At 34.8% G+C, this 18,969-nt stretch overlaps 3 protein-coding genes and 1 long non-coding RNA gene across 4 annotated transcripts; all 4 read right to left on the bottom strand.

The window, feature by feature from the left end:
- Nucleotides 1-2,914: 2,914 nt before the first annotated feature.
- Nucleotides 2,915-3,705, bottom strand: LOC126729143 (SKP1-like protein 1A). The gene has a single exon (XM_050434839.1). It carries the CDS (start codon nt 3,665-3,667, stop codon nt 3,113-3,115), a length of 555 nt encoding a protein of 184 aa, XP_050290796.1. The 5' UTR covers nt 3,668-3,705; the 3' UTR covers nt 2,915-3,112.
- Nucleotides 3,706-10,497: 6,792 nt separating this feature from the next.
- On the bottom strand, nt 10,498-12,057 carry LOC126728553 (F-box/LRR-repeat protein At3g26922-like). Its single transcript, XM_050434355.1, has 3 exons — nt 11,101-12,057; nt 10,838-10,981; nt 10,498-10,755 (listed from the first exon to the last, which is right to left on the bottom strand). The coding sequence occupies exons 1-3, from the start codon at nt 12,055-12,057 to the stop codon at nt 10,498-10,500; spliced, it is 1,359 nt and encodes a 452-aa protein (XP_050290312.1).
- An 814-nt stretch (nt 12,058-12,871) lies between these two features.
- LOC126726694 (uncharacterized) lies at nt 12,872-15,177 on the bottom strand. Its single transcript, XR_007656041.1, has 4 exons — nt 15,022-15,177; nt 14,153-14,219; nt 13,372-13,416; nt 12,872-13,287 (listed from the first exon to the last, which is right to left on the bottom strand). It is a non-coding gene; the product is annotated as an uncharacterized LOC126726694 (long non-coding RNA).
- A 642-nt stretch (nt 15,178-15,819) lies between these two features.
- LOC126728552 (uncharacterized) lies at nt 15,820-16,653 on the bottom strand. The gene has a single exon (XM_050434354.1). The coding sequence runs from the start codon at nt 16,651-16,653 to the stop codon at nt 15,820-15,822; it is 834 nt and encodes a 277-aa protein (XP_050290311.1).
- Nucleotides 16,654-18,969: the final 2,316 nt, after the last annotated feature.

Raw genomic sequence — 18,969 nt, 5'->3', positions numbered from 1 at the left:
GATGAATCGGTGAGGATGATGGATGAGGAGGATGATGGGTGAGGATGATGGATGAATCAGTGAGAGTTTGACGATGAGAGAGAGGTGAGAGTCTGAAAGCTTTGAGAAGGAGAGAATGAGTGTGAAACAAAAACGGCTAAGTAAAAAGAAATAGAAAAAGAAAGAAAGAAATATTATTTGAATGAGAGTATGAATAAAAAAAATATATTTGAGTTTAGCTTTGAGCTATGCTTGTGCACTGTAACAAGAAGCTAAAGATTTTTAATTATGGCACCACCATTGCATACAAATATGATAGGTTGTTAAAAATTAAAAATCTACACATTCTGTATCGTTGTATAACAAACATCAAAAGCACTAGATAGGATACAAATTATTGACAATAGATAGGATACAAATTATTGACATGTACCGTAACATATGAATCTAGAAACAAAACCATTAATCTGAAAAGAAGAAGAAGATGAAGCCACCAATCCAAATCTATATTTCTAGCAACTAAACAAAATCAAGATTTGAGATATGAATAGATACATTAACAAATTTTCATGAAAATAAATTCATTAATAATTTGTTGAGCAACACACACACAACAGTAAAAGTGAATACTTGGCAATAATAGAGGGTTCCCTTCTAACTTTTTTTTTTTTTTTTTTCTACACATAAAAGCTAAATAGAACTTTGTCAAAAAATATATTAACAGAGTTGTCTATCCTGTTTATGTTGTTTAGGCGGGAAAAGATAAAGATAAGAGAAAATATATTGATGATTTATTTTATATTTTATCTTAATTGCTTAAATGATAAGGAAAATGGGTTAAAATTGTCAATTTATAAAAAATACAATTTCTTTTAAGTTTGGGAATCTAGATCCTGATTCTTTGGCATAATTTGCAATCAAACATGAGAATCTTTAAACATTCTTGGGAATCCTAAAACATTATCCCGTACCAAATGCCACTAAGGTATTGATTGAGACTCACTCTCCCTCTCCTAGTTCTTCTCTTCTACTTCACCTTTAGGACCTCCACCAAGATCGCCTCTTCCTCCACTGTGTGGATCTTGCATGCAAGTATAATCCATTTCCCTAACTTGTTTTTTATATTGCTATGATAAGAATTTAAGATTAAGGCATGCTAGTGATTATTTAAATTTCTTGAATAAATGATTATCTATGTAATTTTCAATCTCTAGATTGTACCTAGGAAATAGAGTCATGTACTTGATCTTAAATTGTATCTAGGGCCAAAACCATGTAATTTCCTATGATCAATGTACATTCATTCTCAAATCAATAAAATCATGAATTTTTCAATTATGGTTTTCTTATTTTTTCTAATAATTAAATAAGTGGTGACTTAATTGTAAAACTCTTAATCTAAAGGAAAAAATGTAATCAATCGAACCTCCATTTTGAGCGGTGATAATACAACTCCACCCATTCATATGAGTTTGGCCCAAATCAAATCAATTCCAAAATAGGCTAAGAGCGTAGTCTCTCACAACAATTGACATGTTTTAACTCCTTTTGATCACACACACACACATACACATATAGGCAAAACTACAATGTTGGTCCCTTAAGTTTACTTTATGTGCGCAATTGGTCCCTCAAGTTTCAAGGGAGCACAATTAATCCCTCAAGTTTTAAAATTGAGTTGCATTAGTCTTTTTACTAACTGCTGTTAGTGGTGTTATTTACGTGGTAAACGGAACAATGAACTGACATTTTTTTTATGATGTGGCATTTTTTATTAAAATTTACAAAATAAATTTACACGTAAGAAATTCACAAAACAATACCAAATTAAAACTAGTATTGCCACTAATTCACAAACCCACAGTTCTACAAAAAAAAAGAAAAAAAAAATCACAAACCCACCCACAAGTGAGAAGGGGACTAACCTGCTGGCAGTGGAGACCCAAGCCCTAGTCACCGTCGATGACAGCCCAAGCCCTAACCACCCGCCGGTGACAAGATTGACTTAATTACTGTTTGATGTTTCTAGACCTTTGCTATAGTGGCTGGTCATCTAGATTACTGTTTGATGTTTTTTTATGAGGACATAAGAAAGCTATCATCTCCGATTGCAATTCTCAAGGGTAACTTGGATGCCATCGGATCAAAGAAAAAAATTTGTGTGTTTTTTTTTTTTTTTTTTTTTTTTTTTTTCAAGAAGACCTCCGAGCTTGGTAGGTATTTCAAATTCAGCATTGTGAATTAGGAATTTTGGTTTATTATAAAAGAATTTATTCATTGTCTAGCTATTTTGTTGCTTTGTTAGTTATTTGAATTTTCAATAACTAGTTTGTCCAGGTTTTGATAACGGGCTGCACTCAAACTGTGTGTATTCCATAAGCAAGTTTGCCACACCACTTACATGAGGACAAGCCATTGAAGTACCAGAGTGTATATTGAACTCAGTCCTTCAGGTATTGGAGTCTAATCCGGTTGGACCAATTGCATTGATCCACACGGCTAGTATGTTCTCACCAGGCGCAATCATTTCGGGTTCGAGAATATTCGAGTCCAAACCGTTTAATCCTCTAACTGAAAACGAAGCTACGATCAGTGCCGGTTTGATTCCGAGCAAGGTGCCTTGGAAATCAATGGAAATTAATAAAGAAGAACTAGGAATTAGAATAAGACTCCCTATTTTTTTTTCTTTTTTTTAGAACTGTGTGGTTGTGAATCAGTAGCAATACTGGTTTTAATTTGGTATTAGTTTGTGAATTTCTTATGTGTAAATTTATTTTGTAATACAGGTTTTGGTCTTTGCAATACTGGTTTTGGTCTTCGCCATAAATTGTTTAAGTTCGCCTATAAGCCAACATTCAATCTGCCAATACACATCACTTCAACAAAATTCATAGATATCCAATAAATAAAAAACTTCAATAAAATAAAAATCCAATTAAAAACCAGTAAACTAACGTGAACCATACCATAATCCATAAACCAATCCATCACAACTAAACCTAAAAATAAAGACGAAAAACAACAAGAACCAAGAAAAACAAGAAAAGAAAAAACATGCCCAGAAATTCTTAACAAAGTAGTAAAGTTAAAGAACTCTAACAAGATACTGATTAGGAATAAGAGTATTAATCAACTAATCCTCATCGACTCCCTCGAAAGCCCAAGCATACTCTTCGCGATACTTCTCCTCCTCGTGGGGCTCGTAATCGTTCTTGATACCAAAGAACTTCCGAACATACTCAACGCTCTTGTTCTGGATGTGATCAGCCAAGGCCTGGTTGAAGAACTCCAGCCCTTCCTTGAAGTCCAAATAGTTAGCAGCAGATATTAGGTCTAGGAGTTCCCCAGGCATCAGGTTCTTTAACAACCCTTGCTCGTATTTCTTCCTCTCTTTCTTCTTCGTCTCTTCCTCCTCATGGTTGTCTGCGACGGCATTGCTCTGGGGAAGTTTCTTGCCGTAGGAGATGAGCGTGGCGAGGACGGCACTGTGAACGTTCGGGAGAGGGATGACGGTGGTGGAGCCACGCGCGGCCACATCGCTGTCTTTCTCGTCTTCAAAGTATTGCTTGACGGTGCAGAATTTCATGGCCACGGCTTCTTCAACCTCGAATAGTTCGTTGTCTGAGGTTTTTAGGGTCATTTTGGCTGAAGATGAACTGGGTTTTGGGTTTTCGCTAGTGTTCGACATTGTTGAAGAGAGAGGGATTCGTTGCTGTTGTAGTAGTAGCAAAAGACTAATAATAAAAAAAGTTGGAGTGAAGCCAGGGTTCTTTGGCCTTATATAGATCAGTAGATTTTCCAAACCGAACTAGAATAGAATAAATATATATAACTTTTATTTATTTATTTTTTTTTTATGGGAGAAAGAAGCCGAGTTTGTTACGTTATGTTTGTGGATTCCGAGTTGGAGAAGGTTATCTTTTATTTATTTTTTATTTTTAAATAATGCTATAGTCATAAGTTATTTTACAATATTTTTAAAAATTGTATACGTGGTCAATTTTTACTGGTTTTCATCAGATCTCATCGTTAACATCATTTTTTCACTTACTAATAATAACTTACGATATCAACAGTTTGTAAAAAATATTGTAAAATAATTTATAACTTTAGCATTTATGCAAATAGAAATGTCAAAATGGAATTTGTAAAATGCTAAACGTACTAAAATTCTCACTACATAAAACTTACAAATTAATATGACAGTGTGATTGGTGGAATTTAACCACCTCATAGCAGAATATTTAAATTTCATCTTTATTATTATTATTTTTTTTTTTTTTTTTTTTTGAGAATCAAATTTTGTCTTCATAATTGTTGACACATTAGTTTGTATGTTTATTGTAATAAAACTTGTAGTACCTGTAATACCAAAGGAGGCGTTAGGCAGTTTCCACTTTCCATGGGTTCAAATGAACTCCCTGAGTTGCCCCCAAAAAAATTATATTTATTTTTTTAAAATTTTTCTTATTTGACCCTCCTAAAATAAAAATTTGAACACTCTAAATCTAAAATTTTTTTGAAGCTCAAATAAAATAAGGTTGAATATAATTCTCTTAACAATATCTTGGTCTTTTTCAACAAACCAATTTGATCTAATTTTTTTTTTTTTTTTTTGGGGGGGGTGGGGGGGGGGGGGGTGGTGGTGGAGTAAGTCCAACAACAAAAGTAAAAATTTGTTCCTCTTAGACCTCAAGAAAAAGCCCATTTAGATCTTAACAAATTTGAAATAAACTAACAAATAAAAGTTTATTGTATTTAGATTTCGCTTGCAATTCAATTAACAACACTAATTAATATATTTATTGTATATAGAAATAATAGATGATTTCCAAGATTTAATCTTAGCAACATTAATTAGTATGCTCATTGTATTAAGAAACTATGTACCACCACCACGCACCCTTAACGTGTTGGTCACTCCATAAGTATAAGTGCTTGTAAGATGTAGGAGGTAAGGGCTGGAGTTCAAGACTTCAAGAAGGAACTTCACACACATAAATATACACTTAGATTAAACTAGAGTAGAATTTCTATTTTGTGTGTATATATATATATATAAATAAATAAATAAAAACAATTTTTCAGTGTTTACTCACTGTTAATGATGGGCAAAACATAGCACTTCTCATCTTTTATTTTATTGCTAGTACGTATTATGGACAAATTTGTAAAAAGGAAACCACATAGATCATGAAATTCATCTTCTTACTAAGTCCCCTAAAAAAATCCTAGAGCCACCTCCTTGTAATACTACTCTTTATAAATGTTTCTCTTCCACTTCATTGGATTAATGCTTCACAAGTGCTACTGGATTCGATTTTGGATTCTCCACCTACCATTTAAGATTTCAATTTTGTTCTTTTAAATTTTCTACAATTCATTTTTTTTTTTATTGCAATCCTTTTTTTTTTAATGAAATTTTTTTTTGACAATTTCAAAGTTGTTAATGATATATAGCCTTTCGCTAATGATTAAGGACAAGAAAATACATATTTTCATTTTCTACTTGTGAATTTCAAACTGTTATTGCCAATTATGTTCATATTGAATGCTGTTAAATGCTTTGGGCTTTAATCCTTTATTTTATTCCCTTCTCTCTCTCCGGCCCCCCAAGCCTGTGAAATAACATAGTTGGATGCAACAAAAAGAAGCTGAGCTTCTTCTACTAGCAATTCCTCTTTCTTTGGCTTAATACACGCAATTTATCTACTGGTTGAACTATAGCTCATCCACGCCAGAGTAGTAATGACACAAAACACAAGAGAAGTCTCTAGTTTCATGGCCCTCCTAGCAAAGTTCTATATATCTGCAGGAAAGAAATGGTTTATCAGCTTATGATGATTCAACGTAACATGAAGCATTAGTAACTCAAGCTTCACCCTCTTGTTCTTGTTGTACAATTGCTTAGCTTTCATCAGATTCTGTAGAGCAGAAAATTGATGTGGCATTGTGAAGTTATTAATTTGACAAGATGTTAACACCAGCCTATATAAAATTTTGTAATAGCTTCAGAGTGTAATTAAAATACTAATTGCTTAAGTTAGAAACATTTTTTGGTAACCATCCAGATTGCTGCAAATGAAACTTGGATATGCAACTGGTAGCTCAATTCCTACAAAATGGCCTTGTAATAGCAATGTTGAAGATAATTATAATAAGAATTCTAATGACGATAAATTCAAGCCAAAACAAGTTCGTCCAGTTCCAAAAATTCAAGTACGAGAGAAGACTGTCCCCACATATGAGGAAAAAGGAAAATGGAGTTTGAAATTTTTTGCGGATAATATTGGGTGGATAGGTAATTGTTACTAGTCATGGCGGCTAGATAAAGGGATTATGTAGTTCAAAAATCACTTGGACTGATTTTTGAGGAAGGACCTTTGTTCAGATTGAAAAGGTTTTGATGCCTATTTGTTGTGAATGTATCTAATACTAATAGGTTTATGGAAAATGGAAACAAAAAAAAAAATATAATTACACACAAGGAAGACAAAGTTTAAGTGATTCAGCTTCTAGCCTATGTCCACGGGCTGTGTTGAAGAGATCTCTGAGACCACAACTAGCTAAACCTGAGATGTAAAGGATCAAAGTTGTGTGTGAAAGTGAAACTGAAGTCTGGCCGGAAATATACAGTTGACTGCTGTTGGTTTGGCTGGGACTTTGTGCTTTGTGCACTTCCACATGCATTATTCAAGCCACTGACTTAACAACCTTAAACTGTATAGTTTTGTACTCCACACAGAACCACATCTGAAAATGAGGAAGAAAAAATAGAAGCGAACAGGCTAAACCACTTGCCTTAAGTTAGGATGCAAATCCACAATCATAATTACTTGAAGAAGGTGCTCCTTCCATCACTCTGGGAACAGGATTATAGCTTTCACTGTTATTTGCATGCCCTTAGTAAATAAATTTTGATTAACCCAGGTGAAATGCAGAATATACTTAAATTTGATCCACAACCTGATAATATGGTCCACTGGTAGAAGCATTTTATTATAGTCACCTTTTATATCTCTCCATACCACTATTGAACTACTAATATCGCATGATCTAGAAAAGCCTTATTCCTGATTTGTTTCTGTTTGTGGTGGTGATTGCTTGTCATATATACATTGTTCTCACACTTCTTAACAGCTTAGCTTTTGGGATATATGGTAGGGAACAGTTTCTACAACAAATGAATGGACATGTTTATCCATTCGATGAGGGTTTGTTCCTAAGCCATAAAAGGAGACAAGTCTGGGAAACTATGTTATGTTTCTCCAAGGTACCTTAAAAATAAAAGGTTTGTCTTAAGCAAATTCCAGCACAACAAAGTTTTATTTAAGGAAGAGGTTCCAACCTTAATTCTTTTTTCTTTTACAGATCCATAACTTTTAGTCACGTTGAGATCATCTTTCAGCACGAACATCAGCACCAGTTTCTTCTGTAGGATTAGTTATTAGTGGTTATATAACTTAATTCACATAAGACTAATTTATGACCCAACAAATATGTCAGAAGTGTTTTATCAGAGTTGCATATGGAAAATTTTGGTGTGTAAAGAGGGGTCAAATGAGTTAGATATAGAGTAGTGTTTATTACACAAACTGTTTTACATAATTTTACACACGCCCCAACTATTTGATCCCTTGGTTAATCTTCCAATGCCTACTTCATCATGCACCAGCAACAATTTTCTTAGACCCAACAAGCCTTGCCCCTCTCTTGCTTCTTATTCCCCATTATGACCCCAACACCAAAAATTTTCCATTGCCAATGTTATTGATTGTTCGAGGTGGGGACGCTATCCAGAACTAGATTGTAAATGTTATGAACTTGGAAAGATTATGAAGGTATCTAGAAAGATGTAATTGGGGTTGAATAGTTTTCTGTGATTGGATAGGAATAATGAGGAGTTGATGGACACCTGATATAACTGGGAATAAGTAAAAGATATGGTGAAGAGGTATTAATAATCGTGAGGTTAGGTAGGTTCAATAACTTAGTTATTTTAGAAATTAGAGCTTTTGCATAGTTAGCTACCACTTGGCGTAACATTAATCACTCTTTTAAGGTTTTTAGATTTAGCTTTCTGTCAGATTTCACTTTTATTTATTAAAATAGAACGTTAGTTCAATAGGCAGAATTATAGAAGCTCCATTTGAAATTGTAGTTCTTTTCAAATATTGAAAACGACTGAGGAGGGAGCATATTTCAGTAGAAATTAACTTGAAAGTTCGTATTTCAAATACTCCTAGATCATCAAGGCTACTTCTGCAATTGGAAAAGGTGAAACCAGAGAAAGGCAACCCTCTTTTGTTTTATACATGGAGGCAACTAATTTTCGATCTAAGAGTGAGAGAATTCATCTTTCCAGAAATGGAAAAGCATAAAAACTTTAATTAGTGAACATTATCAAGGAAAGCGAGAAAAGAGTCAACATGCTCATCAACATTCGATAACCAAATAATGATAGAATAATTCATTGTTTAAATCCTATGATTAACTCAAGCATAACATAGTTGTGGAACACTCCAAATTATTTTTCTCACTCCTTACAACATGGCAATCAAAGAAAAAGTAACTCTTGGGAACACAAGTGCTGCAGGGTGAAGAAAAAGAAATGAAATCTTGATTATCAGTAAAGATGAACACATTTTTGTCATAACCATTTTAATTTTTTGGATCTAGAAGCTTTCTCATCAAAATCCAAACTAACTTAAGATATAGCTGTGTAAACAGCCTCAAATGGGTCCTCATGACTATAGGTGGAGGCCTCATACCACCTGTGAATTGCCAACTGAGCTTAAATTCACATCTTGAACTCACAGTTTCAACTTGAAATCGTGACTTGAAGATTCAATTTTAAGATCTACATTATTTTCATAAATTGTTTCAAGATTGCAGTATTTTTCTAATTTGATATTAAGTTTACAATTTTGATCAAAATCACTTTGAGTGGATATGTTGTTATCAATTGGAAGATCTTGATCATAAAACGTGCTAGAGAAGAAACATTAAAGCATACAAGTATATCTTGATCCAAATTATTTGGTTGCACAGCATGGGAAAGTAAAACCAATCAATGCAATATGAAAGCCATCTTCTATGATGTGAGTTTGATGCAGAACTAAATAGGATTTTTTTAAATTTATGTATAAGTAATAAAATTTACTGAAGTAAGAAGAAACTTGAGTACAAAATGAATGAGTATACAGGAGAATCACCTAAAAAACTAAGAAAGAAGAAGTGGAAACAGAGAGAAGCATTAGTGCAGGTGAATATGGAACATTCTGATCCAAAATAATCACAAATTTTTATTTTTCCTGTAGTTGTAGGAAAGTAAGTAATCTTTCAAGTTGTCCACAGCGCAAAAGGAGGACAAAAGACGAAGAGAACAATACCAAAAGCATTAATCAAAGTTATAAAAAAATATGAAGTATAGGAGTAAGATGAATAGGAAACCTCTCCATTATGGTTCCAAGTTAGAATATACATATTGACATGATTTGAATTCCCTGTTTCAGTTACAATGGGTGACCTAACAGGTTCTGCATCATGCATCTAACCTTATCACAATAGCAAAAACATTTCACATACCTCATTTTTCTGGCTCTAGAAGTTCCTTATTAAAATCCAAACTCATTTAAGATACATAAATTCATAAACTAAACATGGATCACCAAGAAATTTTCCTCCAAGATTGAAGAAGTTCAAAAGTAAACAAAGGACTTGCTATACTTGATGAATACAACCAATAATAAGGCAGAACTGCCCAAAAACATTTACCTGAAAAATATTTGTCATTTCATCTACATCAAGAAGTGCATTATACTATATCTAACCCCTATTGTGCTACATAGGGTTTCTTACTGTCTATACAACTAAAATACATAATGAAAAAGAGAAAAACCAGTTCCAGAAAGGAAGGCAAAAGGGGAAGGGGGTGAGGTTGGCACATAGTCATGTGGCTCATGTTAAGTAATGGACAGTCATGTCACTAGAGTGAAGAAGTTTGCACCTGTTACACCAAAGAGTTATTTGTGAGAATACATAAATTTGTGAAGATAAATTAAAAGTAAAGTTTTGTAATAATAAAAAATAAAAGAATTTCAAAGGTTCTAAGGCTTTCTTCCAAAATATAATTTCTGAGATTACAAATGTGGCTGAGACAGTCAATTATTTTACCATTTAAATTGTACAATCAAACAAAAATTCAGTGAACCAAAATCTAAAAGTGAAGCATGTAAAGAGGATTCAAAAGTTTATTCATGAGCATTTCTTTATAAAAGCTGTAGCCTGATTAAAAAATCAACTATACTTATCTTATGATTGTCAAATGGACGTTTTGTACATCGATTATTAGAAAGCCAAGAAACAATTTTTATCACAAGGTACTTTGGATGGATAATTTAGAAGGGGGAAAACATGAAAAAAAAATTTAAAAACCAGAAAAGAGTTATGTAACTCTGCAGCCATGCAAAGAGTGTCTGTTATAAATTTGTTAAGTACTAGTCAAAGAAGTATACCTCATTTAACTGTAAGAAGACATGTCATTGAGCGCCTTGGGATCTTTGATAGTTTCTCACGAACAATTTCCTTTAGCTTAATATTTCCAACTCTAATTTTTGCTGACTTCAAGACTCCTGCCTCCTTTAGAATATATTTTACAAATTCCATTTCATGTTCCAATCCTTTAACTTCACGAAGATAAAAGGTTGTGAGGTGCGATGACAGAAAAAGAGGATCATTTGGTGACTTCTTCCAGCCTGAAAGGGAACCGGTACTCTGATGACAACATACATAGCAGTTCATTAGTGTAAGTTTTACCGAAGAACAGCTAAAAATAAATCACATCAAGTAAACTAACCGTATTAGTAACATCAAGAACTTCTAGATTAGGAGAATTTTTTAACAAGTCTTGCAGCACATGCCAGTTCCACGTATTCGCCTTAAAGTCTAATCTGAGCAAATTTTGGAATTGGGAAGGATAAGTAGAACCATTGCTGAGACACTGCATGAAAAAATTATAATCACACTGACATCAAAGCTTGTATTAAAAAATGGCTATAAATTTAATGAGAGTGGAGTGAGACTATAACTGACTATTGAGCCTTTAATTTATGACCTCACCTCTGAGTGACCAGTAAAAATTGATAGGAACTTGACATTGTAGAGTGCTGCAAGAAGTTTGAATATCCTATCTACATAACATTCCTCCTCCTCATGGTCTTTAGGTTCAAATGTACAAATGTTAACCTTCGCCCGAATTAAGTTGTCTAGTTTTTCAAGGAAAACGAAGTCGCCCAAATGACCATCAAACGTAAAGTACTCAAGAGCTGGGGCGTTGATCTCCACTACGTAATGAACTTCAGAATCTTCTAATCCCCCCATATCAGCATAATCATCAAAAAGAATTTCATGGTGAAGTATACTTAAACGTTTGAGAGTAGGTACACAGATTTTATAAATGGAAATACTATCAGAAAAATCTCTATCAAATGACAAATCTTCAAGAACAGGGCAACCAGAGAGAAGTCTAACAAAAGGGTCAGATTCATAAAAAACTTGGTACAGATCAAGTTTCTTTAGGCATGGCAGTTGAAACGATGAAGGAGGATCAATCCTGACTCCGCTTAAACTCAGAAAAACTAATGTACTGCAAGTGAAAACTCGATGAGGCAACTCCAAATAACTTTCGTGACTTTTGTGACCATCAGTATGCATCTCGAGATTGAGTTGCTCGACATTACGCGAAGCGAGGTTGTTTATCCATCTCTGAACAAGTCTATAACAGCAACTACAGAATTTGTATGTGAGGGAACAACACTGGAGGTACGGTGCTTTGTGTTGATCGAAAACACTTTGAACGGAGTCAAGATTTTCACTTTCGATGTCGAGTATTGGGACGTGAGTCCAAACATGCTTCCATCTCCTCGACAAAATACTAGTGGCCATTGCTGTTTGGGTTGGAAGGAAAGAAAGGATGTGGATGAGAAGACATTCCGGTAGATCACTGATCCTGTCGTTTTTATTATTATTTTCCGAAGAAAGTTTTTGGCGTTTCGATTTTGACTTTGGTTTTGGCATCAGAGAGCGTACGAGGTTTTGTTAAGATTGGAGAAAGATGTAAACGAACGACAATGATCTATGGTCACTTTTATATGCAGCCCATCCAACTTATTTTAGGATTCAGATTCAGTTTCGGAGTGTACTTTGGAGTTCTTTAAATTTTCACGATTCTTTTAAAAATAAATGGTTAAGATTCTATATCAATCTTTCCAAAGACAAAAAAAATATTACTCCTATCCGCGTTAGAATACTAAACATCGTCTCATGACTCTCATCACATCTTCCCTTCAATTTTTCTCTCAAAAAAAAAAAAAAAAAAAAAATTTCCTATTCAATTTATTTTTATTTTTTAAATTTCATCAACGCAAAAACAGTTCTTCTGAATCCAGATTCATCAAAGTTAATCTAAAATAAAATCATTAATAGGGAATTTTTTTTTCTTCTTAAGAATACGAATTTAGAGATTTACTAGTCGCTAACCCGTGCGATGCACGGGAAAGCACAAAGAATATCTACAAAATCTATATAACATTATTGTTATATTTTTTTAGGTTCAAACACCCTCTTCTTGAATTATCAAATTATTAAAAAAAAAATTAATCCTCTTCTTCACTTTTTACTCAAACCTGTTTTCATAGCTCATATTTAAACAATCGTAGTAGGAAATTTTCTATTAATAGTAAAATATGTGTAAAGACAAATTACAGTTTCATGTAAAGTGTACATACCCATACTCTATACCTCTAAGGAAGGAAACATCACAAACCCTTTACATATGTAGGTTAGATTTAAAACAAACTACATATATTCCAAGTCTGATACGCCAACTCAATGGTAGAAAAATGTTATTTATAAAATTAGATAGTAACATATTTTACAAAAGGGGGCAATTTTTTGTAACTCTATCTTGCTACTCATATTCTGTAGTATATAACAAAGTAATTTATATATCTAGGTACAATGGGCAATAGCATTGGCTGTTCTTAAGCACAATTCAATATAGACAAATGAGATAGAAAAGAAAAAAAGTAACATAACAAATACAAAAAGTACCACTGTTCCAGCCCTCTATAACTCCATAAACAGAATCCTTTCCTAACCCAAAAAGACCACCAACAACTCTCCACAACAATCAAACCAACCTCTCAAAGAAACCCAAGGAAAGCACGACCAAAAACGTATAAAGCTTCCTCCTTTTTCTTATTGAACCAAGAAACCCAACAAAGGTAGCTCCTTTTCCCATTCACCCTGCACAACCAACGGGAAGAACATATACAACAAAGCAAGCAGCAAGACATGGGAGCAAAATATAGAAAATAACTCTATCTCTACCTTTCCCAACATCCTTGATTGTAGGTCCTTACTTTCTCTTAGCTTCTGTTTTAACATATATAGTATTAGATTAGATATTGATTTGAAATCACGTGAATAAACTGATAGTTTTCCATCATTCTTTGGACAATATTCTCCCCCCTCCTTGCAATAGGATTTCCGAAAGAGCAATTAAGAATTTTGATTGAATGATTAAATTTATTAGTTTCTAACAATTTAAAATTTTTAGATAAGTGGTAATTTATTTATAGTATCAAGGCAGATGGAATTGAGTATGAAATATCTTAAAATTTAAAGCCACACCATTGCCTGAAGGAAAAATGTTATACAGGTCTTGCATAATGATTTTTTTACTTCTTTGGATTACCAAAGCATGGTTGAAAAGAAATAATATTCATGATGGCTTATACGGTCTCAAAAGATAAATAAATTCATGATGGCTTATAATTGCCTAAAAAGTATATCTTGGTACATAGTCTCAAGAGATGAGATTAAAAGGCTTAATTATATTATAAATTTCAATACCAGAAGACTTGAAAAAATAACCTGAAAAAATTAGCAAGGAGGAGAATCTTTCCAAACTTAGAATTTAAAAGTTTAGGGAACTGGAGGTAGAAAGCTCTAGTATGGATCTAGGAACTAAGTTATGTGGGAAAACAGATAACCAAAAATTAAAGAAAGAATCTTCCACCTCTAGAGGAAGAAGCCAGAGTTTGAAAACCCACTAAACTGTTCGAGTTCTACCACAATAAAACCAAAACAAAAAAAGCAAATACTTTACCGGTTACGGGGATACGGCCTATCTCTCTTTGCTTGTGGTTCCGACAAACCTTAACTGAACAATAGACCTAAATAAGATTAAAAAAGAAAAGCAAATATCAGCACAACATTCAATCCTACACTTATTTGATCCCCAGGATTTCATTAAGATTAGTTATAGAAAATTGTTTTTACTTTGAAAAAAATTGTCAATAAGTCTAAACAATAAACCCATCTATTGTGACCAAAGCATCCAAATTAAATTACTAAACCCAGTTCCAAAGCAATAAATTCAACTTGTCACCATTTAGAGAGAACTGCGATTCCAAAGGAGCTTCAATTAGAAAGAAAAAAATAGAATAGGAAATATTTCCAAATTAAAAAATCCAGGCCCAATTGTCCACTGCCCTTTGCTCTTTGCCCTTTGCATCGTGTGTGTGGGTTTTGAGTTTGACTTGTGGTGATAGAGTCCTAAACCAAAACACGATGCAATTCCACAATAGTATACCCATCAATTAGCACTGTTTCTGGCAGGGATAGAATGGAAAAAATAAATTTAAAAAATTTAAAAAAAAAAATCCAAGGGAAAAAAACAAAAACAATAAAGTCATCTATTTTTTAATAAGGGTGAAAGAAGAACCCTAGACAATTCAGAAGGGGAAATTTCTTTTAAAATATATACAGACGATTTAAATTCAATTTTGAATTATAAAAAGAACCTCCCTATAGAAAATTTTAAAACGTTGCAATTACCTACATGAATAGTTATGTGTTTTTCTAAGCACCAATAAGAAGTTCCAGGGAAAAATTCGTAACACATTGATAGATTTAACAGTAATAAACAATTAGAGTGAAAGATTTACAGAGAAAACAGCAAAGATCGTAACGTACCTCAGCGGAGCAACCACGAACCTCGCGGAGAATGACCTTAGGGAAGCCATTGACGTTTTCATCATCTTCTCTCTCTCGCTCTTTTCTTTTTTCCTGATTCTGGAATAGGGTAGGGACGGCCATTGACGTTTTCATCATCTTCTCTCTCTCGCTCTTTTCTTTTTTCCTGATTCTGGAATAGAGTAGGGACGGCCATTGACGTTTTCATCATCTTCTCTCTCTCGCTCTTTTCTTTTTTCCTGATTCTGGAATAGGGTAGGGACGGCCAGGTTTTGTTTTAGGTTTTGTTGTTGTTTTTTTTTTTTTTTTAATATATATATATATATATATATTTTTTTTTTAAAGATAAGTATCCGGTGTTTTTGAGTGAATAGAGTTTTTAACAGAGTGAAAAGAGTTTTTAATTTTATTATTTAAATATTGTGCTGAAAAAATTATTATTTAATTTTTTAAATATTGTGCTAACGTGGAAAATTGTGGAAGTTTCAAAAGTTTCGGTTTTATATATATATATATATATAGATTAGCGGTGCTTGTGACACGTACACACCACTACTTCGTGCTTATATATACTGGTTCAAGTCGGTTAAGTCACCGACTTAGATGTTTCTTTTTTTTTTTTTTTTTTTAAAAGGAAGTTATATATCATAAAAACAATAGGCCCCTAGGCCAGATACAAAGAGTCGCTATGGACAAGCATAGAAACAGCAGGGGGAGGAACTCCATTCCACAAGCAAGTGGATTCCTCACTCCGAGCCAGCTGAGCCAACTCATGTGCAACAACATTAAAATCTCTACTTACATGCTTAAAAATGCAAAACTCAAAGGAATCACACACAAGCTGAATTCCTTGTAATATGTAGCCCCATCAACATTAACTTTGAAAACATCTTGAGGAGGAGCCTCCCATCTGTTTTGAGAATGCCTTGGGGGAAGGATGTCTAAGGAAGCAGCAACATTTTTGAAGTCCTCCAAGGAACTGTTTGCCAAAGTCCAAACCTGAGGTGCAGAAAGTGGAGAATCATTATGCACTAATTTGTTTCTCTTTGACCAAATGGCCCATGATAGTACAAAAAAGAAGTCCAGGGCTTGTGGGGCATTAGAATGGTTTAAATGTAAGGCCATGTCTAAGAATGACCAATGGTGACCTTGAGGAGGTCTGGGATAATCTAGCCATAAGCTCCATACTAGGGAGGCCGCCTCACAATGGAGGAGAGCATGATTTATATCCTCAGGTTCCAAACCACAAATGGGGCAAGCAGTACTACAATTGATCCTTCTTTTGCTTATATTAGCACAGGTGGGCAAACCATTGACACAAGCCCTCCAGGCAAAAATTTTAATTTTTGCCAAGAGGTTTAGATGCCATAAATTCCACCAAAGCTGTCTATAAGGATCCCCAGAAGAGCTTTCACCCTCTTCAGAAGCATCAACTATGCTATGGGCAACATGATAAGCACTTTTCACCAAAAATTCACCTTTCCTATTTCCAATCCATATAAGCTTATCTTCCGGCAAATTATAACTTAGCGGAATCCTTAGAATGGTATCCACCTCAAATGGAAGAAAAGTGGCACGAAGAACTTCTGCTTTCCACCATCTAGTGGTCGGATCAATGAGAGAGGAAACCATTGGAAATTCAAAATTTTGGATCTAGGGAGAGATAACTTTATAGGTGGAAGGCGTTGGGAGCCATCTATCCTCCCATATATGGATTTGCTTCCCATTACCAACTCTCCACCAAGATCCCTGCCTTATAACTTCTAAGCTACTGTGAATACTCCTCCAAGAATAAGAAGAGGAAGAACCAAGCTTAGCATTTAATAGATTAATTGTGGGGAAGTATCTGGCTTTAAGCACTCTTGCAACCAACGAGCTCGGATTATTGAGAATTCTCCAAGCCTGCTTGGCCAGCATGGCCAGATTAAAAGCTTTCAAATTCCTGAACCCCAACCCACCTCTTGCCTTAGGATTGCACATCCTCTTCCAGCTAACCCAACCCAATTTTTTTTCTTGTTGCCTTTGGCCCCACCAGAAGTTTTTCATCATTCTTTCCATATCATCACATAGGCATTGAGGAAGTAGAAAGCAACTCATAGTATATGTTGGGATAGCTTGTGCCACCGCTCTGATAAGAATTTCTTTCCCACCCATAGAAAGAAGCTTACCTTTCTAACCCGCAAGTTTTTGACCAACCCTCTCCTTTAAGATTGCAAAGACTTGCTTTTTTGACTTGCCAATAAGAGAGGGAAACCAAGATATTTAGTATGTCTCAAATTTTGCATAGGGCCAAGGATATTAAAAATCTCATCTCTAGTTTCTTGGGTTGTGTTAGGACTAAAGAAGATAGAGGATTTGTCCGTGTTTATTTTTGTCCCGAAGCTTCTTCATATTCCATCAAAGTTGATCTTAGCAAGTGGCATTCTTCCAACGCTGCTTTACAAAAGAGTATGCTGTCGTCGGCAAAGAAAATGTGGGTCACTTTTGGGCAACCCCTAGTAATGGAGATGCCTGTGATGAGCTTATTCCTAGTAGCCTGGTGAATAAAGGCTGAGAGACCTTCAGCACAAAGAAGGAAAAGGCTCGGGGAAAGAGGGTCACCTTGGCGGAGGCCCCTCGAAGGATGAATGTTTCCATGAGCTACCCCATTAATAAGAACTGAGTATGATACTGATGTAATGCATTGCATAACCAAGTCTCTCCATCTATTACAAAACCCCATTTTTTCCATGACTTTTGAAATGAAACCCCACTCAACCCTATCAAACGCCTTGCTCATGTCAAGTTTGATGGCCATAAAGCCCTCTTTCCCCGCTGTTTTGTGAACTAAGTAGTGCATCAACTCAAAAGCAACTAGCACATTATTTGTGATGAGCCTGTCAGAGGTGAAGGCACTTTGATTTTCGAATATAATATGGGGTAGGAGAGTTTTTAGACGGTTGGCAAGAATTTTTGAAATGAGGTTATAGACAACATTGCAGAGGCTGATGAGACGAAAGTCTGTCATTCTTTTGGGGTTATTTATTTTCGGGATTAGGGAGATGTTGGTTTTGTTGAGCTTCGGTATGGGTATGTTGTGGCTGAGGACTCTAAGGACCATATCAATAATGTTGTTGCCAACAATACTCTAATATTTTTGAAAAAACACAGCGGACATGCCATCTGGTCCAAGGGCCTTATTAGGGTGGATTTGTTTTAGAGCCACAACCACTTCATCTCTAGTGAATTCCCTTATTAGGCTCTCATTCATTTCATTTGTCACCTTAGAAGGAATAGCATCAATTACTTCCTCAATTCGGCTTGGGTGGGAGGAGCTGTATATGTTATCAAAGTAGGAAATAGCAACTTGGGCAATGCTTTCTTCATCATCACACCATCGCCCCTGCTCATCCCAAATGCCCACAATGGTATTCTGTTTTCTCCTTTCCAATGCTTGCGCGTGGAAAAATTTAGTGTTTTTGTCTCCCTCCTTAAGCCAATGGGCTTTTGCCCTTTGCCCCCAATACATTTCCTCGTCATCAAGAAGATCATTGATATCTCCCCTTAGTCTGTTAATCTCTAAGCTCAGATCCTTATCTTTTTCTCGCATGGCAAGGGCCTCCAGCCTATTTCTTTTATCCTGTATTTTCTTTGGGATCTGCCCATATACCGCTGAATTCCATCTGGAAAGTTCAGTAGCACAAATTCTAAGATTTTCAGCTATGCCTTCCGATGTACTCAAATCCACCCCAAAACCCCAGGAGGCCTCAATAATGCTTTTGCAATCCTCTCTTTTAGCCCAATGAGCTTCAAAGTGGAAGCATCTTACCCTCAGTCGGTGTTTAGCTCTAGAATCTGAGATAAGAAGTGCACAGTGGTCCGAAGTTGAGTCCACTAAGTGGTGCACTTTCATTCCTTCAAATCTGCCCAACCACTCTAGGGTAGCCAATGCCCTGTCCAATCTAAGGA

The sequence above is a fragment of the Quercus robur genome, chromosome 5, assembly GCF_932294415.1.
Source record: "Quercus robur chromosome 5, dhQueRobu3.1, whole genome shotgun sequence".
Taxonomy (NCBI): Eukaryota; Viridiplantae; Streptophyta; class Magnoliopsida; order Fagales; family Fagaceae; genus Quercus; species Quercus robur.
Note: the sequence above shows the minus strand (reverse complement) of the source record. Positions and strands in the feature narration are given on the sequence as shown.